Source organism: Micropterus dolomieu, linkage group LG17, assembly GCF_021292245.1.
Source record: "Micropterus dolomieu isolate WLL.071019.BEF.003 ecotype Adirondacks linkage group LG17, ASM2129224v1, whole genome shotgun sequence".
Taxonomy (NCBI): domain Eukaryota; kingdom Metazoa; phylum Chordata; class Actinopteri; order Centrarchiformes; family Centrarchidae; genus Micropterus; species Micropterus dolomieu.
In genome coordinates, this window is record NC_060166.1 from 34088878 (window position 1) to 34114731 (window position 25854).

Consider the following 25854-nt stretch of genomic DNA (forward strand, 5'->3'; position numbering starts at 1 on the left):
TTTAATGTCTGTAAAGTGCATTTATTATATTTAAGACATGAAAGGCATTGAGACAAGATTTAAGAAACACATGGCGATGTAAAGAGATAATATAAAAAGGCACAAATAGGATTAAAAATTAGGTAAATTAGAATAATACAGATTAAAAAGTAACAAAAAGTATCACCAAGGAGTGGTTGACAGACATAACATGAGATCCTAGAAGAGGAAACGGTAACCTAAAGAGCAGTAAACAATGTTTATAAGCAAACAGACAGAAATGTTTTCAGGATATTCAGATACACCAGGTACTGTAAATCATTTTGTAAACAGACATTTATGGTCATCAAGACAAAACACAGCAAGAGAATCAGGTTTCTTGAGTTTGTAATTTTCATCACCTCCTCCTGATGTTCTCTACAGACCTACCCTCTGTTCCTGACGAATATTTACTCTTATAGGCACACGCACATTTAGTGGTAAACTTCTTTTTGGTAAACTTTAATCGGACAGCTGAATCAACCCTGACTGGACGGTTCTCGTGGTCGGTCTCAGATGTTCTTGAGCTCGTTGCTGGTAAGTATGGCGACAGTGAGGGTTCCAGGGAGGTCATTGTCACGGCGGTCGCCCTTGTCCCTCAGGTGGAGCGTCTGCTGGAAATTGCCTTGCTCAACTGGCAACGTCACCTGACCCATGAAGGTATCTTTCAACACGTTGTGGTTGTAGATCTGAGAGACGCAGCGAGAGAGGAATTCACTGCTTGAATGTGACAACGCAAATCCACACAATTTTCTATCAGCCTCACTTGACTACCAACACACACACACACACAAACCTCGATGCTGATTGGCTGGTTAGCTTTCTTCCTGTAGAAGAGCCCCTTGGTGTCGAAGATGGGGCTGCATGTGTTTTTATGCACCGGAGAGCGAACTTTCTCTCCTTCGCAACGAATTATCACGTAGGGGTCCGACACTGGAGACACACACACACACAGTCAATGTTTCTATAAGTTCAAAGGACATTGCATTAACTTACGTTAATTCCTTACCCCAACCATAACCACTACTTGCCTAAGCATAACCCAAACCTTAAACCAAGTCCTCACCCTAAAATGTAATGATTATGGGAACATTTTGCCTGCTGTCAGGACTGTTTCACATTCAGATTATGTCTAACTAACATTACAAACATCCACTAGCATTACAAAGCAGCTGCTGCCATCTACTGGCAAAAAACAACATAGTGCCAGAGCTGCTACAGCTGACAGCAAGTAAGTTTTAAAAGTGACACAAATAATGTTAGTAATTACCAAGAAAGTAAAAGGTGTGGGTTAACAGAACATTTAACAATAAGATGTACAGAGTGCCACAGAAACGCCGTAAAACCCTGCATACTATAATGCAAAAGAAAACACTTTTTGCGAGTATGAAGCTTATAAAGTTAAATTTAATTAAACTCTGTGGTAATTTTGAGTCAGTAATCTGGTATGTATGTGGTAAATATCCTGTAAAGTGTTGTTGTTGATGACGACTCATGAAAAAAATTAAATCTACCTCCATCCGAGTCTTGTCCTGCGAGTCCACTAGCTTTCAGTATGTGAACCTGAGTGACCAGAGAGGGATAACCACATAACCCGGACCAGCATGTCTGTGGAGGCTCATCTAGAATCAACTCCCTACAGGACAGACAGAGACAGGAACAGGGTTTTAACTTAAACCTGCTGCAGACCTGGAACAGTATTCACAAAACATCCTAAGTCTAAAGCTATTTAGTGGACAAGATAAAATTAAATAATCAGCAACTGCAATAAATACATAATGAAGGTGATTTCATGGCCATAAGTGGATTATCCTGAGAAATTAGCGCTATATGTAGAATTATAATATCAAAATATGATTATTTGTTTTGTCAGCTGGTAAAAAATACCATGCTGAAGGTATCTGATGCCAGATACTTAACAATGTGATTTTTTTCTTTCAAAATGTTTATATGTTTTCATTTTCCTTTTTAATCAGATTTATCAATTTAAGCTTTTACATTCCAGCTTTTATATTTTCAATTTCAAGATTTTAAACATCACTTTTTTTCCCCCAATAATGCCCCTGAACAACAAACCCTGAAACTGTCACACGGAAACAACCGAAGCTCAGTTCAACTTAAAAAAAGCTCAGCGTGTCCCTACTTGCAGTCGGAGGGCACGTCGGTGAAGACGCGGAGCAGGAAGTCTCCCTCCAGGCCAGGGTCAAAGGTTGTGGGTATGATGACGTAACGGCCCTCTGTCATCTCGATTCGTGTGAACACAGACCTTGAGTTGATGTAGATGCTCCCACCAACCTTCTGCTGGGTGACATGCATCCGGTAGATCCTGTTTAACTCCACCTGAACACAGAGAGACAACAGCAGTTTTCACACCGTTTATTTACAGGCTTTCAGCAAAACCTCTCCCTCTCCAACCCCCACAGCTCTGGAATCTGTTGACACTGACTATAACAGCTGAAGACTTCACATTATTTAGCCTAACTATTGTATTGAGACTGGCAGGCACATGTCGAGGAAGTGGCCTGATATCTGATTGGCCACACTAGTTGCCACCCACCATTATCCCAAACTTTGATTGGCTATGTGTTCAGTCAGAGGCATGAACTTAGTTCAAACCAAGTGTTTGACGAGTAAACCAGACTTTCCTTTATTTTCCTTTATTCAGTCTTAAGCTGGAAAGGCAACAATACGAGAAGCAAATAGCCTGACCCGAATAAGAAATGGAGTTGTATATTTTGAATGTTTTCTTGTAGACTACTTTTGGGAGGAACAGTACACATGTTATGTTTATTGTTATTTATTAATTTTTGCATATCTTTTCAGTAAAAATATATTATTATAATGTTTGTAATTTAAGTAGATGTGTGTGGTGGAGACAGAAATGGTATATATAAAAAAATATCTATCAATACATACATACACAACTAAAATTTATGTCATCTAATACAACAGCCCTGCAATAAATGCCACCTTTATAAAGGATATAATCGTCCGTTAACTGTTACGCCTGAAGGACTTTTTTAATAACCACACACACACACTAAGCTGACCTTGTGTATGTCGAAGCCAATAGCCAGGTTTTCTCCACGTCCCTCTCTTAGTGTGGCTCTGCGGTCTTTCTGCTGCAGACAGATCAGTACCTCGTCCTCTGGCTTCTTCACGTCAAACACGTACTGCAACACAGAGAAAACTAATTCACACATTTTATTAGAGCTCATTCTTTCTTCCACACCTGAGCTGTCACTTTTGTGACGTACAGTCTTGCCCAACACCACATCGGAGAAATTATGAATAAATGAGAGAAAATAACACCTGTGGGTTCTGGAGGAAGGACTGCTTGTTGTTGGTGCAGCCCCCGGCTCGGTTGAGAAGAGGGTTGTCATTGCGGAGCCAGGAGCCCCGTAACACGGCCTCCTCCCAGGTCTTATGGAAACTCAGGTAGGATGTGTTGATGAGACGACACAGGATGAGGTCTGTGAAGTTAGTGATAAAGTCATCAAATGTCATCCTGCAGGAAGACAGAAAAAGACGGGTGAATAAGTAGAAATTGTGGTTTATTTACAAATCAGTAACATGTTGTATGATCAGAGACATTTATCATGAAAGAGGAGGAATGTGGAAAATATTTAAACAACAAGAAAGAAGTGTACATTCAGTAGGGTGTTTAGAAATTACATCGCATAAACAAATAAACCCTTGTGAGATGCAGATTTAACGCATGTCAATATAACATAATTACTGTAGGTTTATGACGTTAGGCGTGCTGTGTCAGTCAACAGGCAGCACCACTGCACTAAAACTCACCAGAACTCTCCATCATCTTGGACAGTGACACCGATCTTTTCCCTCTCACTTTTACTGACCTTCTTCCACTCTTCAGAGCTGCAAACAGTCAGAAAAAGGACATTTATCTTCTAATAATAAAATGTGGATGTAGTGGAAAATGTGGTTATTGTAGGTTTTCTCAACAGATTTTTAAAAATTTCAAAATCTTCAAATCACACTGGATTTACAATGTATAGAAAGTATGTTCTTTGGTTCAAATTAATCTAAAACAAGTTTCAAAGGTTGTTTTACAATAAATTTACACACGGTAATATCGCAGACAAGGTGTAAAACCTTTCAATTAACCTTAACTCGGGTGGTTAGTATGGTTAAAAGAGTTTTTGTTTGCTTGTACCCTTAATTTAAGTAAAAACATAAAGAATGTGGTGGATAGTCACTAAATGAATCTGCTCAAGTACAATGTGGGGTACTTTCACTTTACTTGAGTGTTTCACCATATGTCAGAAAACAATGTTGTACTTATTATTCCCCTATGTTTAGTTGACAGCAATAGATACTAGTTAATTTACATATTTTCACTTAAAAGATATGATGATTATTAAAGATGAAACCAGTGGTTCTGAACCTTTTTGGCAAACAAACTAACTGTATACAAAGTTCACCGACAGCTACAGCCATAAAATGCTGCTTAAATAATCTAATCCATCACAGGAGACAGTTTACTGCAGAATAATTACTTTTACTTTTCTTTCTTCAAGCAAAATTGCTGATAAAACTTCAAGTAAGATTTTGAATGAAGGACTTTAACATGTAATCATGTATTTTTCAGTTGTTGTACAGGTTCTTTTACTTAGGTAAAGGATCTAAATACTTCTTCCGCCACTGCCTGTGTCAAACGGCTTCATCACTGAACAACTTCAGGATTTGCGTGATTTCAAACCTTACTTATGCACCTCTACGGCTAATAGAGCCTGAGTCCGAGTCTGAGAATGACTCCTTGATGTATTTCTTTAATTAATCCTTTCCCCCCTCCCTGTACACCACACCTCTTTTTCCTCACCTGTCACTCCAGGGCCCGTTCCACTCTCTCTCTCCCCAAGGGTTTCTCATGCGGATCATGGTGAGTTTCTCTGACCTGAAAAAGGCCAGCAGGCCTTCGCCCAGCCTCACCCTGCGGACGTCCGTCACCGCGTAGGCATGGCCCTTCACCAGGCCACAGTCCAGCCTGGCCTCCATGTCCGCTGCGCTGGTTGCCTGCAACGACACGGCAAGTGGCAGCACTGATTCAGTCATTCCTAAATGAATTAATTTAATCATTCAGTCGCTGCGTGGGTTTGTGTTTGCCTTCTCCTCACCCGGATCGAGCAGCTGATGAGGCCCCCTCTGTTGTGGACTTTCAACACTCTCTCGAAAAGCTCGTTGCGTTTCTCTTCATCTTCTTTGAACCCATTCTCCATCAAGTCCACTGGCTCCGACACGCCCCCGGTGAAATCCACAAGAGCGTCAGCCGTGTTGCCCCCATCGAGCGCCTCGTAGCATCCACACATTCTAGAAACACACACAAGCAGGGCATAAAATGAGCATTTAATCAAGGCTATATTCTGATGTTGATTCTTATTAGTTTGCTCTCTGGGAGTTTAAGTGTACGACAAGAATGTGCTGTGTCCCCCTCTGACAGCATAACATCACTGCCTGTTTGAATCCCATATAAACTGTAAGAAGTGGGAAGAGTGAGGAACCGGTATGGCGAACCTTTACACCTTTACAAAAGTCACACGTTACATCCACCTGCCTACCTCCATTTAAAACCAAATGCCACTGATGTGATTTATTACATATGTGCTTTAAGTCCCCATATATAGCACTTATAAGATATATATAAGCATGTAATGGTTTATTACACACTATAATGCTCCTGTAAGCAGATATAAGTGTTTTATTAATGTATTTATTTAAGTTTTTGATTGATGATCTTGTACAACCGTTCAATGTACAATCTGTTTCACAGAAGTAATAGGCAGGGTTTTATATAATATTGTGCTTTTTAATAACAATTTCATAACTTTAAACTAGAGCTTAACAAGTTTTTGCTTTTATATTGAAAATGGGATTTGAACACAGAGAGTCATATATAGTGGAAGAGCTTACTTGGCATAGGCCTTCTCCACCAACGCACTCCAGAACTCGTTGCTGTCGTTGGAGTGGCAGTACACAAGCTCTCCGTTCACTGTGGGCAGCTGGTCATCTATCACCACGTCCACCCATTCACCAAACCGCCAGAAATGGAAGTGGAAGATCCCGGCGTAGGACTCTGGTTTGTTGTCATCCCACTCCTGGTCCTTCCAGTCAGGAATCACCTGGGAAATACAGAAAGAACACACAAGCTTGGTCTTCATCTTGTCAAAGCTAAGTTTTCCTTCAAAATATAATGTGAGATTTGATCTTTGACCTCTTTGTATAAAAGGCACCATGACGTTTTCCCTGTCCGAATAGCTTTGTATTTTCTTTTACTTCCTGGGAATGTAATAGTCTTTTCCAAGGGAAACTTGACTACACATTTATTTATTAAACTAGCTACGTTTCCAACAGCGAAAATCGCATCACAAAATATGACTGACGAGGATGTTGTGGACAAGGATAAATGTTACAATGTTTAGCGGACTCGAAATTGAAAGTTTAATATCTCACTTGGACGGGGGTGTGCTGTAGACTTCTTTCAAGCATCCAAAGATAAACTGGAATAGACAACCAATACCAGAACAGTCGAGAAGGCAAATGACCACTTAGTAACGATTTTTGTCCCCTAATGATACGTTTTGGCCAACAAACTAATAGCTAACCTTACAGGCAAAAGTGGTACTCCCACAGGCTGGGGTGATGTTTGACTAATGCTGTAAGACTGAGAGAGAGTTAAGAGAAATTGTGTGAATATTAAGCCTCATTTGAAGCCAGCTATATAACGAGAGTAGCAGGTTGGATGCTTTTTGTGTAGCGTGTTGCTGCGGTATGTTTATTTATTTGATAAGACATTTCCTGATGATATAATTACCTGTGAAAAACAAATAGAAAATTGCAGGAATTAATTTGCATGGCAACATTGTGTAACTTTGCTTAGCATCATCACATCATGGTGCCGGCATCAGACGATCACATGCAATGCATCCTGGTAAATATAGGGACTGCCGGCGTGGCTCCGCGAGCAGAAGAACTCTGCTGTCTCTGTAAATCAAGCATGCAGTGAGGGATTTATTGCTTTAATTAACTACATTTACTTGCAAAACCGACTGGACAGCCACACAAAAAGAATTTTCCCATTAAAATTAGAAGCAAAAGCATCGACCAACAACGCTTTATTCCAGATTCTTTAAAAGACCATTTGTAAATAATCAGAAATAAAATAAACTCAAGAACTATACATGTCCATTTGTTAGTTCCTAAAAAGTTGAAAATTAGGTTATCCACATGTTTCCCTTTAATTAACCTTCCGCATCTATAATTAACATGAGCGACTGAGGATTAAACTTTTTTAACAAGGGAATAACATCCACCCATATCCTGAGTTAAGATCCCTACTGACGACACACACACGCCCCGTAACAATCCTCAGTGAAGTGAGTGATATAAATAAATAACTGATCCATTGAGCCAAGACCAGTCGAGCTCCCAGAAGCCCTCAGGAAACTCCCAGAGTTCCCTCTTGTACGTCATCAGCGCCTCCTGTTGCCTAGCACCCTCACACATCACCCACCTGCTTGACGCCTTTAAATTTAAAAAAAAAAAAAGCTTAAGAGTATTTTCATTTGATATTAACACATTACAAACTTGATCCATAGCATCCCGAGATAAATTATGCTGCTAGAGGAGATGACATGTGCCAGGTTTTTGTTTAGTTTTTTCAATAAAAGTTTTGAGTTTAAGCCTCTGGAGAGATGTCACGTATCAGGGTTGAATACACAAGAAGACAACTAATTATTGTGACTGATGCCCCCCACGCATTGATCTCATCTACCAATGCTCTCCCCTAGCCTCTCTCTGTGTGGCATGCCAATCAATGCATCCTAACCAAACTACCCTGTGGGCAGGAGGGAGGAGAAACTGCAACACTGTGATGGAAATAGTTGGAAAGGGGAGGGGAGACGACAAACGAGCCTATGAGAAAATATATAAATATATATTTATTTATAGAGAGAGAGGGGGAAAGAGAGAGAAATCAGAAACTCTACCATAGCTTTATCTATCACAGCATTCATCCAGGCTGGCAGGTATTGGTGTCTCCTTAATCCAGGATTATAACCTTGAAGTCGAACATGGATAACGCTAAGGATCCCTCCAACACCCTGGTGCTGACATTTAAAGAAGACACTGCACTGACGGAGGTGAGGTTCTCACTTTGATATGACTTCTCACCTGCAGCTACATGATCTGTTATAACAATATGTGTGCTTTTGTTTTTAATTTAAGAAAATATGATTGGATGTACAAACATTATTCCTAATTTGCACATTGTAGGGTTGTTGCTAATATCACTAATATTGAATGTGGCAGTTTTGGCAGCTGATGAAATGTTGAACATATATTGGTATCTGTAAGAAATACTTATATAGTCCTTTATATACACAGAGAAAAGTTTGTAACAAAACATAGGTGGAATCTAGTATGTTAAAATACATTTTATTTTTATTGTTGGCCAGCTTGTTGATTTTTTTGAAGTTGCATGTTTTTCAACGTCATTTATCAGCATAAGTTACCTATGTACGTATATTTAAACTTTTCTCCCTTGTTTATAACATCTGTTGTTAGGGTTTTCTATAGTGTGCCTGGTGCTTTGAATGTCCCTGGTGTGATAATCAATAGGTCTACTCGTCAGAAGTGTTAAAACACATTAGTACTAGCCTGGCACTCTGCCTTAAAAACTATTTTCTTTCCGTCTGATGTAACCGACCGTCTGGCAGCCACAGTGGAGGTCAACAGCTCCTGGGCTTTTCTGACCATTGTTTAAATGAAAATGCACCTTTGCTGTGTTGACAGCTTAAGTGTGGTTTGGAGCTAATTGATTAGTGAGTCAAAATAAAATTAATCAGCAATTATTTTGATAATTGATTAATCGCTTTAGGCACTTTTCTGCCTTATATCATAATAAACTGAATATCTGTGGGTTTTGGATATAACAAGACATGTGAATATGTGATATTGGGCTGTGGGAAATTATATTTTCACTTTTTTTTTTTCTTTAGACAAAAAAATTAAATGATTACTCAAGACAAAAATCGTCGGATTAAAATCAATAATGAAAATAACAATGGCAGTTGCCCTGTGTAAAAGTTTCAATCACTTCCTGCTTCCATGCTCATTCAGGTTATACATTTCTTTCTTTGGTTTCCACAAAGAAAAAGCTAAATACGGTGTCTTGGGAAGGCATTCAGATTCCTTCATCTTTTCTATATCACATTTTAGGTTTCATATGAATTTGGAAAATTGTTGTTTGACAGCAACCAATACACAATGCCCCACAACGATTAATCAGAATCAGAAACACCTTTATTGGCAAGTAGTTTTTACACGTACAAGGAATTTGCTTTGGTGACTTGGAGCCACACATAAAACAATAATGATAATTATCGCGATATCATTTTCCTCAATAATAATATAAGCTATGTTCAATAAACGTTTGATTTAATTCATTTGAATCACAAACAAATTAGCATTTTAGCACAATGAAAAAAATATTTTACTTAATTTTACTAATGCATATTTGTTGAAAAAAGATTATTTTTATCATAATTTTTTTGAATATTCTACCTCAGATTTGTTAAGTGATCCACTGTTTGGCACGCGTTTGTCATTTTTTGACCATAAAAAAAATTGTTTAACCACAATTAAACTGTCTGGTTTCACTCAGGAGCAAAAATGATCCTTTAAACTTGACAGAAATAATGATTTGACATTTATCACAATAATTATCAATATTGAATGATGGATGAAATTTTTTTAATCATGATAACATTTTTGGCCATATCGCCCAGGCCTGGCCAGACAAACATTTATAAAAATAAATATAAAACAAACAAGATGTACAAGTTAAGTTATAAAATGGAATGGACTATGTGCAATGTGGTAATTATTTACACGTGCAGTTCTGTCGGAATCATGGTTTTAGGAATACTAGCCAATTTATTAAAACATCATGTTGAGATCCTGATGCTGACGATGAGAGGAAGCACAGGAAAAACCTGAAGTAGAATCGGGACAGGTTTCTGAAAGTCATGTGCCTGAACTGAACACTATTCTGTTAAAGATTTACACTAAATCTGTGTAAATACCTAAAAATAGTAGATGTGCTTCCAATTTCAGGCAGACAGAGCTTCTAAAAACATGTTTCTTGGTTTGACATTTGTCAGTCTGAATACTTGCTAGCAGATTTAGATTAAACTTGTGTTGATATTTAGAAAAATGTATTTTCAGCTTAAATCAGTACCCAGTTCGGGGCCTCCTGTTCTTGGTCTTGTTTGTAAGCAGTTGGACCAAAAATACAGAATAAAACGTTGGTGGGATGGATAAAAAACTAACGCAGCTCAAAGCTTTCTGTGTGTTCTCCTATTTCCTCTGCAGATGATGCGTCGTCGTGTGTCGTCTTTGCAGCGGTCAGGGCAGAAGCGTCAGGATGGCGAACGTCTGCTTCTTCCCCATGAGTCCGTGTATCGGCTGGACTTCCCCACCCAGGAGCTGAACTTCTCCCGCTGGTACTTCTCCCTCATCGCCTACGGTCGTGTCACCATTACCGGTATTTCCCAGCACTGGACCCCGGACCTCACCAACCTGATGACCCGTCAGCTACTGGAGCCGATCGGAACGTTTTGGCGAAACGCTGGCGACCCAGAGGATTCGCCACTCAAATGGCTGGAGGCGGACATGCAGGAGTTCGGCGAAAGGATTGCGGAGCTGGCCGGGGTCAGGAAGGTTATGTACTTCCTGTTTGCTTTCAAGGATGGGGCGGAGGCAGCAAATCTTAGTTGCTCGGTGGAGTTTACAACAGACAAATGACGCTTCACTTTTTGCCAGTAGAGTCCTGTTAGATTACTGGAGAATCACTGCAATATTTCGTTCAATGCTTGACCTTTGAAAAACATCACACTAGAGCTGAATGACGAGTCTCACTGATTAATCTGTAATTGTACAGTAACAAGATTGTTTTTCCACCTCTTTATTATTTTGCTATAGTCCATCTAACATTTTAGCACAAAGAGCAAACTTTTAACGCCACCTCGACAGCCATGTCATAATTTAATAACTTAAGCTTTAAATAAAATGTGTAAAGAGTGACTTGTTCTTTGAGTTGTTACTGTCTTTGCTGTTGTTGTTGTATTGTGTTTCTGAAGAATGTTACTGCTCACAGTATAGACCGCTACATGCAAAACAAGTAGCAGTGAATGGAATATCAAATATTCACACTGGATGACTGCCGGCCTGACACAAAACAAAGATCAATGGAGTGCCATCTATTAAAAATCGACTGAAAGCTGTGTGTGTGTTCTCACTGGTGCTGATTATTATTGGTGTTACTGGACAGATGAAGAGGCGAGGGAGGAAGGAGGGAGGAAAGTCAGGTTTATAAATAAACCCCCAAATTTAGAAATCTGTCTCAAAAGGGTTTTATGATTTATACCCTCGATTTAGGAGGAGAGAATGTATTTGCAGACGTTCTTTGGGAAATAAATTGATCCATATTTTGATAATGATTCTCTCATCTCTTGCTTTACAGTAAACAGTTACTCAGTTATCACGTGCATGAGAAGATTAGAAAAAGTGAAAGAGGATGAGAGAGACAAAACAGAGAGAAAAAGATCAGTGAGGCGGGAAGAAGAGAAATGATTTACCAGAACAAAACAGTTTTTACTTTTGTATTCTTCTTTGGTTGTTTCTGATTTAAAGTCGCATCAGTAAAAAATAAAAAAATAAAATGAGGGGGCACTGGTTAGATTGCAAGAGAAGAAAAATTAAATCCTATGTTTTACGTTTATACAATCATCTGTCACATGGAAAAAGTTAATTTTAATTTCATCGCGTTGCAGTGTGATTGTTGGGAAAGAATAAACAATGCCCCTTTCAGCTTAAACTGGGCACAAATACAAGCGCCATAACGCCCAGCAACACAGAATAAGCAAGCTGAGGATGAACTTTAGTAACACTGACATGAGTACCTCTCACTACCCTCAAAAGGAGTAGAGAGATTAAACAGCCTGTGGAGCAGAGAAGTTACAGAACATGAAAACACCCAAATATTAAAACAGTATGCTTCGCCTCAAATATCTGTGCAATGTGACAACAACTACAGGAACTACTAACATGTGATTCCATTATTACCATCCAGCTCATTTTGTTTTTAGATAAAAAACTTGAAATAAATCAGCTGTGATAATCTTCTTGAGAAGTATTTGATTCACCAGTAAAAGCGGACTTTGCTTGCAATAAAACTGTCCCGACAGATTTAATGACACTTTAGTCTTTTGTCGACGGCCGCTATTTTCCAAAATGTCACTATATTCACTTGGAATCTGTGAGAAATAGCTTATTAGTCAATTGCTGTTAGATCCTGACCGACCACATCACTGCGTCGTGTGACATAAATAACTGCTGACAGTCAATGTTTGGATGGCACATGCATTGATTATCATAAAATGCTGCATTTCTCTTTCTGTCTTTCAGCATTTCATGGTTACAGCTAAAATTTCCGCTCATAAGTTACAATCATTTCTATTTTGTTTACAGTCAAAACCTCCACCTTACTGGAGCCAAATACTGGCAGTAATATGCTGTTATCTCTCCTGCAATTTTTTTTTACACTAAAAATTGCATTTTTATTGTGGGTTAGAGAACCAGAACTGCTTCAGCAGAGAAGGAAAGGACATATTTGCAGGTTTTGTTGACATTTAATAAAATAAATTAATAAAAAAAAACAAAAAAAAAAACAATTAGCATTTGTGGTTGAAAGCATGGGATATAAGCCAGTATGTGGAGTTTGAGTTATGTTTTTGTCAAATTTGGGTTGCAGGAACAAATTTGAAAAAAATAAAACGAATAAACTGTGGATGATTTTTATTCAAAATGAGATATTATATATTTTAATTAATTATAAGCTTTACATAATGAGTTAGACCTGCCCAATTTTTGCACTTTATAAAATAGAGAGGGTTTGAACACTTATTTTTAGCACAACAAAGAAAATGATCCATGATTTACAATATAAGTTGTTTATACATGTGCATGTTAACATTACTAAATAAGTGAACTACAGTAAGTGTTACTTATATGTAAACAATAGCAATCCTAAGAATTATAACTAAGAAATATCTCTATATATGGCATACAGTATATAAAAAATGCTTTGTTTTATTATTTTGTCCACACGTTTTGTATAGATGTTTTTTTAAACTACTGTATTTAACTTATTTTGTCCTTCAGGGTGGTGACTTTGGAATAACACAATGTCTTCAAGTGTTTTAGAACCTGTGTTTGTTATTTGGACCACTGATGGGTGTCAAGACAACTGGCTGCTCCTCTGACGCAACGATACCTTAAAACAGACTTTAGTTTCCCTTCAGCTGATGGAAAACTGAGAGCTGCAGAGGACCTCAGAGACAGGAGGAATGAGGTAACCAACAGTGGAAAAACACACAACGCACAAGTGCACACACACACACACACACACACACACACACACACGCACAACCATGACTCTAATAATGCACCCTTATCAAGTTTATAATATGTACATCTAACAGGCTGGAAGAGCTACAGGCCAGATTGGCTCACATGTTTATCTGCCCAACAAAAAGATAGTATGTTCAGTCCCTTTTCACTATTTACCCTTTTGGATTATATGCTGTAACACAAGTGTGTTGTCTGGCCACTGCTTATTTCAGATTAAACTGAAAGATAAGTGGTCTTTAAATAGTTTATTGGAGATAAATGTATGAAGTTATATATGATTAATACTTTGTTGAATATTCAATTCCAACAGAGAAAATCTATTAGTACATGCAGCGGTTTCATTTCTGAATATCGGGGTTGTTAATGAAGGTTAATGGTGCCACCTTATGGATGAAAGATGAAAGCAGCAGCATCCAGCTCAAACATTAACCAGATGAATCTCTGCAAATACCTTTAGTTTGTGAGGAAATCATTTTAATTCAGATCTTTGTTTCAAGCCTCTTTGTTAAGAATCTGTGAAACAAATACAATAGTGTGATAATAATAATTTCACAGTGAATCATGCTAATGATTAATGAGACAGACATCTGACTTTCATCATTGTTTAGAGTTTAAATTCCTAATTACAACACACACACATACACAACAGTAGGGCTGGGGGATATGGACCAAAAAGTCATATCTCGGTACTGTTAGGCAGAATTCCGGTATAAAATATATAATCGGTATTTTCTGGTAGGCTCAGGGTCTGTTTTCACAGCCATGTTTTTACTATTTGTAGTAATTTAGCTTGTATCTTATTTCACCATTTTAACTATACTTGATTTTCCATCTTAAGGGTCACTCATTTATTAAATCTGCCCCCTTCAGTTCTCTTCACACTCACATACCTAACACCTAACATTGTCTGCTGCAAACACGTCAGCGTGATCCGCTTCTTTCCATCTCTCTGTATGTCTGATCCGGTGGCTTTCTCCATCAGTTGTACATTGTTTAAAGAATTTCTTCCACCTGCAGGGGCAGAGCATGTTGAGGAGGCGTGTTGACGACATCGCAAAACAAAATAAAACCAATGTGGTAGCTAATGAATGACATCTTACTGGTGTGTTCACTATCGCTTTATCTTGTAAAATATCCACCGTGTCGCAACTTGTAACGTAATCACTCTGTGTTTCTCTGATCAATGCTACAATATGTTGACTAACCTGGGAAGCCAGTCGAAGTAAAGTGAATATGTGGGAAATACTAAATGAACCGTGTTTTTTTTCTTTTTACAAGCCAGTTCTTCAGCACTGTGTCTGGCACTGAGTACACTGCTGCGTGCAGACATAGAGGGAGGGGCGGGGAGCAAACGCTGGGAGGACTTTACAGAAACATATTAACTCAACATCAACCTATATCGGTATAAACAGTATTGTCTAATTTTATATCTCTTTTGAAATTATATCGGTATACCTCATTATACCGATATACTGCCCAGCCCCACACGACAGTATGTCTGATAGGTTAAGGGTTAATGATGTATTTTAATATGAAAACTGGCTGTGTTTTGTAGAGGCCTTTAACCCAATTCAGGACAACCAGTGAACAATGCATTATTGTAGACAGTGTCTACCTGTATGAAAAAGAAATAGGGTGTGTGTGTGTGTGTGTGTGTGTGTGTGTGTGTGTGTGTGTGTGTGTGTGTGTGTGTGTGTGTGTGTGTGCGTGTGTGTGTGTGTGTGCGTGCAAGTGAAAAAGGGCAGTAATCCATAAGAAAATCACTTGGATGACACAAAGTGCCACAGTACACACACGTCTACAGTAAACACACACCCAGTCACACAGATCCAGCAGCCATATACTTGCATGCGCACATGTCCACACCCATCAACGCACAGACACACCTATACACACACACAGCATGTGCATGTATCCTGCTCCACCGGCTGTGGCTCAGCCATTTTACTATTAGTTTAACTGATTTGTTGTACTTGGCGATGCCATGAAATATTACTTGTTCCATTAGGATGCTGTATTTTTGGAGCTAGTTGTTTTATTGGGCTATTTTGTTGTGTTATTGTGTTTTTCTGCAATCTTGTGTGATTTTGTGTGAGAGCTGGTCTTGTGATGGATTCTTATGTAAATATTGTGTGTTGTGTGGCCCCGGGGGAAATTTGCATTTTCTTTAACAAAGCCAACGTTACAAAACCAGCTGCAACAAAAAAAAAACACATTTAAACGATTCTGTGTGTGTTTTCGTCTCACCTTCTTCCATAGTGCTTCTCTGGAGGCCAGACTGGAGCAAGCAGCTACAAACCAGCAGTTTCCCAGCTGGCCTTGGTGCAGGTCGTGGGCACTAATGCCGTTCACAAACAGATGGGGGTTGCTGCATAGGTCCTAGAAGGATAAAGATGATTGTAATGAATGTTAAGCTTTTTATTTTTTCTTTCAAATAAATTGTATGTTTTCAGCAGGGTAATGTCTACTATCCCCCCCGACTTATCAGTGCAACATATGGAGGAGAGACAATCCTTTGCACAGATCAGTAGAATTCTTCCAGGCTACAAAGAATTCAACACATAGCATAGTGACCACCAGTAGAAGCAGATGGTCTTACTGGGCAGCTGCCAGGTGTACATGAATGTGAAGCAGGGCGTTAGCCAGAGCAGTCACTCAACCATCATTAGGTAAAGACAGGATAACCACACCCTCCGGTTAAGTAGAAATCACTTCTGAATGCTCAAAGTAAACCAAACCACAAAGAGTTTAAGAGGCTAACAGGACGGCAGACAAATGATAGGGCTAGGATAAACCAGTGGCACACACCCAGCAAGACCACTAATCAGACAGATGTATACATGGCTTACATAAAACTTATTAACATGCAACATCTTGTTTGGAACAAAAACACGATACAACATGTTCACTCTTGAGCTTCAGAGATGTGGGTAGGCAGATTTTGACAGAGCCAGGCTAGCTATTTCCCCATGTTTCCGGTGTTTAAGCTAAGCTAACCCGGTGCTGACTCGCCACCAGAAAGCAAACAGGTGTATTTTACAAAATGTCAGAGTATTCTTTCCATCTACCTGGTAGAGTATATTTTTGTATGTGTTGTATTTCCTTTTGCAACTGAAAATTTAGATGCATATAAAGAAACCAGAAAAAATGTCAAATGCCCTGCGCTGTGTGCATTCTGAAAATTAGGTCATTATTTTGAGCATAGATACTGTATATGCCCAAACACGCAGTACCATAAAGACACACACAGAGTGTAGAAATATCATGGGTGGTTCTCCTTTCCTTTATCCTCCTCTTTCCTCCCTAAAATATACACATACTCTGTCGGAACATTGAAAACATAATTAACATAACTGATGCTGATATAAGGCAATTTGTATAGTGCAATTCAACAATAAGGCAATTCAAAGTGCTTTACATAAAACATAAAAGCAACAGGGAAATATAAAAGACTTTTTAAAAGAGTTAAATGGAAAATAAAAACAAACAAAAAAAACAAAAACAAAAGAGGACAGTCAAAGTTACAGTGCAAGTTATGAATCTACAGCTTTAAATTGATTTAATTAAAGGCAGTGGTAAAAAGAAAAGTCTTCAGTCTTGATTTTAGTTGCTGTTTTCTGGGAGTTTGCTCCAGATATATGGAGCATAAAAACCAAACGCTGCTTCTCAATGTTTAGTTTTGACTCTGGGGACAGAAAGCAGACCTGATCCCAGACAACCTGAGAGCTCTAGATAGTTCATAATGTAGCAGAAGAGCTGAAGATCAGCAAGATATAGATGGAAAAAGTCATTTTATATTTTATATATCTTAATTGAAAATATTATGACCAACATTAATGATTTACCAGTTCATGTCTAAAGTGTATCAATTAATACAATTATAGGTAAAATGTAAAAAATATATAATATTTATGTTTACAAGCCTAAATTATTGATCAGATATGAAAGAGAGTTTAACTGGAGAATGTGACTCCTGAAACTGCCAATCAGCTAGAGAGAAGATGTATAGCTTTGTTGTTGGAGTCAACCACTCTGGTTGTACAGCGGTGTTGCAGAGTGGACCTTCTCCTCCACACGTGATCTTTGCCTGAATATAGACACCAGCTGCAGAGAGGTTAAATTGAATTTTTGCCTTTTATCCACTACTCACGGAATTAACATTAGACAGCGCCAGCTGATATTATCTACTGCTGGCTATTAGCCTCAAAAATCCAGTATCAGCAAAGAAGAATATTTTCGCTATAAATCTAAAAACTATTTTAGCACATTTTAGCTCTGACACTGTCTATCAGGAAGTTTCATCACTACACATTTAAGATTTATAAAACGGACAGTTAAGTTTTGGGTGAAACAACATGAATTCTGTGCGTCTGTGTCTTTCTGTCTCTCTCTCTCTCTCCAAATCAATAATACTGATCGATGGAAGTGCTTTAACTTTCCTGTTTAATTATTTATCAACTCAGACCATCAATGATTGACAGTAAAAGCATATTGCGTGCAAACAGTACAGGCTTGAGTTGGGTGCGTTTTTAAACTGTATACCGAGTTCTGGAAGAAGGAGAATGGAAAATGTTCTAAATCATAGTGGAAATCAGACTTGCAATGAAATTAGGTTGAATAAAAAAATTTTAAAAACTGCAATTCACGTAATAAAGAAAATAGTCACCCGCCTAAATGAACCGGAATAAACTTGAAAGCCACAAACAAACGTTAATTTTAATGTGAATTAACAGAATTACAGCTAAAGAAAGCCCTTTTTTAGGACCTTATATTTCCCCTTTCTTCAAAAAAATGCTCATACTCTCAGGTAGGAATATTTGAAACTGCACATGAAGCAGAGAACTGACAGAATCTTGTGTATCTCAATTATGTTTTTTAGTGCTTTGACTATGTTTGTGTCTTTATGAATATGTTTACAGTGTAAACAGCAGTTGATAGAAGCTGGAAAGCCATTAAACAATAACTCTATAATGAGCATCATATTTCCTCATCATGTTACAAAACAGATGCAGCGGTTACTGTTGCACTGCATAAAAACATTCCTAAAAACAAATATGGTTCAGTGAAATGTAGTGGGTGACAAAGTCTCTGAGGCAGGTCAAGTTTGGCTGTTTAAGCAAACAACTAAGATATCAAACATGTTCAGTGTTTATTCTAGACGGAGGCCATCTGTTGAGATGTTTGATTAAATCAGTCATCCACCCTGTGAAAACACTGATATCTAATCGCTCAAAATGATTTATTATCAATTAAACATAAAAACTGCCCATTGGACTTTTATAGACAGAAGAAACATTCATGTTAGTTTTTTTCTATGCTCCATACTTTAAGAGAAATGCTTGACAGACATTCAAAGGAAGATTGAAACAGCCATTTAATGGGTTTGGGATTAAAGCAATAGTTACAGATGCAACCTGTTTACAATTGCAACCAAATTGATGGATCATGCTACAAAGCAGCAAAGTTCAGCTGAAGAAGTACAAACTGAACCACAGCAGGTTTGACAAGATTAGTGCTTTCTGGCAATGCTGCAAAACTGGCATTGTAACAAACCACAAAATTACAGATTATAATCCTGATGTTGACCTTATAGCAGCAAATCTCCTTGTCTTGTTTTTATCTGCATCTTTGATACTGAGAACTCACTGTGATGTTTGTTCCTCGTTTATCTTGTGACTTCTTTTCTCTTTACTGCTCATATTAATAACCCATTCTGTTTATTTCACTACAGACAGTATCTTGTATTAAAATGTGTTTAAAGGGGAACTCGATTTTACACATTAAAGTAAGTTTAGATCAACCTAATTTATTCTGTTTTATATATTAATTCCAGTAGCTATTCTATAGGGTATAGGTTAGCATAATAATACCATCCCAATAATTCCATCATATTTAACTTTCACAGCAACATCTGAAGTGAAATATGTTGTAACATGGCACATTGTGGGAGGTTAACCCAATTAAAAGCCTATGTTTCTTTTCTACAACAAAAGTGACTTTTATTCTGTTTTACAAATCCAGAATTTGGTCCAGCCAAACATTGGATTAGAACTTTCTGAGCCATATATTATATCATATTTCAGTCCCATAGAGCCTGTAGTTCTGATACAACCACACACATGAACTGAAGTTGGAAAATATAAAAAGGTATGGAGAAACTGTTCCAAGTTGAAATCGGTACCAAATGTCCAAGAACCCGAGATTTGATAAGACACATGCATTTTGATTCTGCTTATCAGTTCTTTACTTTTTGCATATTTCAGTCTCAATTTGCAGTGAGCATTTTACGGTCTATAAAAGTGTCACTTATCTGCCAGGACCTGCTACGCGGATCTAACATCATGTCATTTGTTTCACAGTGCATCAACAAAGCATGAAGAAGAGAGTCCTTCTGTTTACATTCCTGGACGATGGTGGACTGCAGCAAACGCTCCAAAGTTTGGCTTAGCTTCACTGAAAAAAAACTGCAGTAAGGAGATTTCGTGCAAGGGAGGAAGCACCTCCAAAATATAAAATTCATTTCAATAGGCATCACGGAATCTGAAGGAATGCACTGTGGCCCCAGATACAGCTAACGCTAACAGTAGCAATGTCTCACGGTTCCCAGACGGTGACAAATTTGTGGTGCTTGGGATCAGAACCGAGATTCCATAATAACCGGATTCGGTAAGTAGAATCGGAATCAGATTAGATAAAATTGAAAAGATACCCAACCCTAGTTATTCTGTCATTCAAATATTTGCTCAAAGAGCAAACACCACATGAACACACACACACCAATTCCTGGGTACTGGAGTGGGTTTTCAGTGGGGTAGATTCCATAAATTCCTCTCTCTGTTCAGTCCATGTAACCTCTCCTCTCTTTATCTGCATGCTCTCCTTTGTATTTGTCTCATGACCACCATCCCCCCTTTCCACCTACCATTTCCTGTCTCGCTCTGTCTCCATTATGAACCAGCTAATCAGCTCACTGAACAATCTGTGGTGCAGCAATTGCTGTGCCTTCATCTTTGCAGTATGTCAAGTGTTATTGTTTGTTTAATGGAGTAAACAGGGAGGTTGCGGCTACAGTTTCGGTTGAAACCACACGCTAAGTGTTACTGTAAAGCACATAATGTGGAGGATTGAAAGACAAATCGGGAGCATTTCTGAAAGTCTCTTACGTTCCTTGAGACATGTGGAAGATTCCTATTTAACACACCATTTCTTTTTCCCCTCACCTTAGGCCTTTTCCAGGTGACTCTGCCGATTTGGTTCCTCTGGTAGAACAGAGACTGGTCGGTTGTGGGGAACAGAGGGTCTTCAAACAGGCGTCCATTCTGCTGGCACTGCCTCCTCAGTGCAGAGAATGACTGGCCCTCGTACGGGACCACCATCCCCCTGCGCAGACAGAAACAAGTAGGTTTACACTGCTTTTTTAAACACAACTGTGTTTATATTATATACCAAAATGCATACACACTATTTCATAAGACAGTTTTGAACAACAGTGAAAAAAGACCAAAAAAAGGATATCATTCACTACTGTGTCTTCAACTATCAACTTACCTAGAAGACGTGAAAAGCAACAAGGTCAAGCAATTTCAACACATTTATGTCCTGTCATCTTTCTTCAAAACAGGAAGCAGAAGCAAAATACACACTTTCAAAAACAACCAACAGTTTTCGACTCATGGATTCAACTAATCAGCAAAAAACTGTAACAAAACCAGTGGAAGCACGATTAGCATTAAAGTTGCCCAAAGTAAAAAGCAGCTTTCATGAAGATGGAGGCGTTTGTGCAGGATGAAGATATTGTAAATATATGACACAAGTTTACTGATTTTATAGACAACAATAAATGTTTGTACTTCAGCTAAGTTAGTCAAATTTACATTACATAATCTATCCCTCCAGTCATGTGACAGGATGACGAACAGAAACTCGGACAGTCTTGTTTGGCCACAGATCTCCAGCAAAGCTAAGCAAACACATGATTAAAGTTGCATTGCTCCGGCGTGTGTGTGTGTAGCTTTAAGTGCCTGATCTGGTGATAGAAGTCCTAACAGCAGCTTCCTTTAAAATACAGTGACACAAAAGAAAGAGGAAGCAGTGTCTGTGTTTGCTTGTTTGGGATAGGGACAGGGGAGGTCTTTTGAATTTTTGTTTTTTTAAAACTGACAGTTTTCTGAAAAACACAAAAAAGATATTTTCCTTTAACCTGGTGTGTGATCTGTCCAGATCGACTCTGTGAGGACAGGGTATATTAGCTGTTTGTAATGGAGATGGAGCAGAGGTCCTTGGTTTCAGTTACATTCTCTCACAGAAATCTGCACATCTCATTGTTAACATCATTCAGCTTCATTCTTCAGTATCATTTTTGTAGCATTTAGCAATTAAACTATTTGTATGGCATTGGTTAAATGGGTTTGTTTTAGAGCTGTAGATCTGGTTTCATTATTTAGTTCACTACTTAGTGCTGCAATGTTCATTAAATAGTCAGTATACAAACGTTACTTTTTAAGATCTATCTTTATAAGATAAACAGCAAATTAAAAAAGAGTATATCTTTAACTAGAGCATTAGCATATGTTATCAAATTCATGATTAACATGAGTGTTTTGGAGGTATTTTTAGAATTAAACAAGAGTTTAACCATCAGTACCTGAAAATGATCATTAAATCACTTCCCTGGTTTGCTGACTTATACACATCTAAACAAAAGCCCCCTTCAGACATGCCCCTTTTACGTAAGTCACAATCTTACTGGGTTGGACCTGGTATATTAAGTGTAACAGAAATATTACTCTGTAAACATTTCTGTTACACTTTCAAACATGGCACAAGTTTGACTTCAATGCCGTTAGATTAATATTTGATACAAGGCTGCAGCATCAGGCTAACATGAACAGAAATAACGCTCGTCTTATTAGCATTTTTTCACATCTCCAGTGCTCAAAGAAAAAAAGACCTGTTTAACATCAACATCATGAATTTTACTTTGTCAGGAGGATTGAAGAGTTGTTAAAAGTATTTTACAGCTCAGTGCTTCTGAAATAAATTGCTAATCCCAGCTTTAAAGAGGTCATATTATGCTTTTTGTCTTTATTGAGTTTTATATCTTTTTTGTGCATGTAATTGGTTTGCAAAGTGAAAAAGCCCAAAGTCCACCCCAAAGGGAGTTCCCATCTCCACAGAAAACACTGCTCTGAACTGCCAGCTAGTTTGTAGTCCAGCCTTTTCCTCCGCTTTGCTGTGACGTCACAGCAAAATGCGCATCATAATGCTCGCCTAGCGCCCTCAAAAACACAGGTGGAAAAACACTCTGTGCTGCAGCACACAGTGACAAGACGTCCACACGCTGCTTCTCCTTTCCCTTCCAAACACTAGCTACCCTCTAGGCAGTCGATGGACATAAAGTTGTTACTGTGATGAACAAATACAGCTGAACCAAAGCCGTGTTTACCAGCTTCTCACAACCCGCCCTTCTCTGCTTCTGATTGGCAACTGCACATGTGCAACTCCCAACAAAGATCTTGCAGAAGTGGGATGCATCACTCCATAGCTAAAACGAAGTGTTCACACAGGGTGAAAAGAGGAGCTGCAGCAATGTGCAGTATGACAAAAATATGCTGTTTTTTGAAAATGAAACCATGTAAGATCTGTTCTGGTACAACTCCTAAATAAGATTTTGAACCTGAAAATGAGCATAATATGAACTCTTTAAGGCTTCAACTGCAAAACAATTTTTGAAATCCCTCACTAACTATCATTAAATTTTCCAACTCACTGCTGTTTTCCAACAGTGATACTGTTTGCAGAGCACTTGGCTCTCATGTCGGAATCAAGCTGTAAAAAACATTTACAGAAAACACACCAACATCTGACTGACAAAGAGCAAACACTCATCAGAGCTTGATGAATGTTTTGTATTCTATGTGTAAAAACTTACAACTGACTAACTGAAGTCACCTCTCCACAAATACTACCTGAAGTTCACTTTTTATACTTTAAAAGTACATTTAGGAGATCAATAATGTTTTGAATGCAGGACTTTTTCTTGCAGTATTTCCACAGTATGGTTTTAGTAATCTGGATACTTCCTCCACCACTGGCAGCCAGGATGCTGGTTCCCATAGGGACTGTTTATTGGACACATCAGGCCAGTCAGTAATTATATTAGTGTCAATTAAGGCAGCAGATACTGAACAGAGCAGACAAAAGAGTGTGTGTGTGTGTGTGTGTGTGTGTGTGTGTATATATATATATATAAAGAGTCACGGTGTATAACAGCTGTTTCTGAAATAGGGCTGGGCGATAGGGCCAAAAATGTTCATGATAAAACATTTTGTATCAGTCGATATCGATAATTATCATGATAAATGTCAAATCATTTTTTTCTTTCAAGTTTGAAAGCTGATTTCTGCCCCTGATTGAAAGAAACCAGATGGTTAATTGTGGTTTTAAACTTTTCTTTATGGTCACAACAAACATTTGATGCCAAACATGGGATCACTTAACAAATCTCAGGTAGGACGTTCAAAAAACAAATATGCATGTGTAAAATTAAGTCCCTTTTCCTCAACAATATAAATATTTTAATAGGAGATTGAGTGCTAATTCGTTTATGATTCAAATGAATTAAATCAAACATTTTCTGAACATTTGTTATATTGCTATTGAGGAAAGTTATATCGCAATAATTATCATTTCTGTTTCATTGCCCAGTCCTATTCTGAAATTAAGTTTATTAAATTCAGCGACAACAATTTGTCTGATGACTCTGGTATTTTATCTAGTAGAATTTCAAAGTCTACAGGCTTTTAAAATATGATTTTATCCAGAAGCTCAACTGATTTTACCTCTAGCAATCTGAACTGATGGCCCATCCTTCTGAGGTATAGTATTTTTGAAATGAGTATTTTATTTATTATGGGCATTAATGCTGAAAATAGCTTAGATAATCCTACACCTAACAGTATGCTCACAAGTTCACCCATGCACAGCTCCAGGATTTCTATTTTGGATGGGCCATTTAATGATGGGTTTCCAACTGGTAGTCTCTAAAACACAAGTGACTGATTTCATGCTGTGGAAGGCGACTAACAAACACCTTTGATTCATTTTATGTGTGAAAATACTGTTTCTTGATGTTAAAAAAAGTGAATTAAGATGAACATTTAAATATCCCCAGTGTTATCTACAGACACCAATGTTTGATTATGACGCAAGGACTGAGGAAAATCGGCCAAACATGATGGGTGTGGTTTCATGTGGGCACCAGTAAACATGCCACCGCAGATATGTGACAACAGCTCACTGCAGATGATTAAATGTGGGCATTTTAGATGATGTGTGACGTGAACAGCATGAACATATTTAATGCAGCTTTGCACTTTGCTAAAACTATATAACTAACATATAACTTTTAGACGTATTCTGTATATGAAGTTCAAGCCTTTTCAGCTGTGTGAAGCAACCCAGCGTACGTCAACAATCACACCGGAAATTGATCAAATATTTGTCTCCAAAATTAAAATGCAACGGATAATAAATACTGTCGGAAACGAAACCCGCCCATGTGAAACAATTAACTCCCCACAGGGTCTTCTAATCAATCTTTTGTGATAGAATGTAATTATTATTGCTTTTTGCAGTGTATTGTCGATCCCCCAAACTCCTACTAAATATCAATTCAGTTAAATTGTGTGCGATAACAATTCAGATGAGACATGAAAGCTTGTTCAGTGGCGGCCAGCAGTGAAGGATTGATCCAGTTTCTTCCCCCATGTACCATCAAAAACAATTAAAATCTTACCAACCCTCCGACATAACTTTTTATTTTACTTTGTTGTTGCGGAAGTGTAATTGTTTAGGCGCGCGAACTTGATTTCTGGCGATTTGTTTTCAAACATTTTTCATCCTTTTCGTGAAGACGAGGAAAACGAAACCGTGAACATATGAATCACATCAGCGTCAAAATAAATGTGTTAAAAACTTATTCCATAAATTATATTTAATTGTTCTGAGCTAGAAAACAGACCCAACGGCTGGCAGATGGAAGATTTGAGATGGAAAGCTATTTCAGCGCTAAGTTAGCTTTAACTAATTAGACTTTACCTGGAAATATGTTTAGCTGAATGTCAGCTCCCTTGGCGGCTCCCTCTCTCTCTTCTTCCAGGGCGATTTCGGTGTTTTTTGCTCCCTCCTCGTGTTGTCAAGTCGGTGATGTACGGAGCTTTTCGGCTGCAGTTTAGGTAGTTTACAACACTCAAAGTAAAACCAGACACACAGGAGGAGCTCAAACCGTCCGACCCGTTTTCGTTCATCTGAAGGCTCGAGCGAGATTCGCTGATGCCTTCA

The 25854-nt window shown here is 38.2% G+C and overlaps 2 protein-coding genes across 2 annotated transcripts; one reads left to right on the forward strand and one right to left on the reverse strand.

Annotated features, from left to right (window-relative positions):
* On the reverse strand, window positions 1-25854 carry LOC123986427 (calpain-5-like). The gene is made up of 13 exons (XM_046074671.1): window positions 25612-25854; window positions 20733-20892; window positions 15760-15891; window positions 5953-6161; window positions 5160-5352; window positions 4865-5058; window positions 3823-3900; window positions 3331-3526; window positions 3069-3191; window positions 2162-2358; window positions 1533-1654; window positions 815-951; window positions 1-707 (listed from the first exon to the last, which is right to left on the reverse strand). The coding sequence occupies exons 2-13, from the start codon at window positions 20886-20888 to the stop codon at window positions 531-533; spliced, it is 1914 nt and encodes a 637-aa protein (XP_045930627.1). The 5' UTR covers window positions 20889-20892; window positions 25612-25854; the 3' UTR covers window positions 1-530.
* Window positions 10414-10845, forward strand: LOC123986428 (olfactory marker protein-like). Its single transcript, XM_046074672.1, has one exon. It carries the CDS (start codon window positions 10414-10416, stop codon window positions 10843-10845), a length of 432 nt encoding a protein of 143 aa, XP_045930628.1.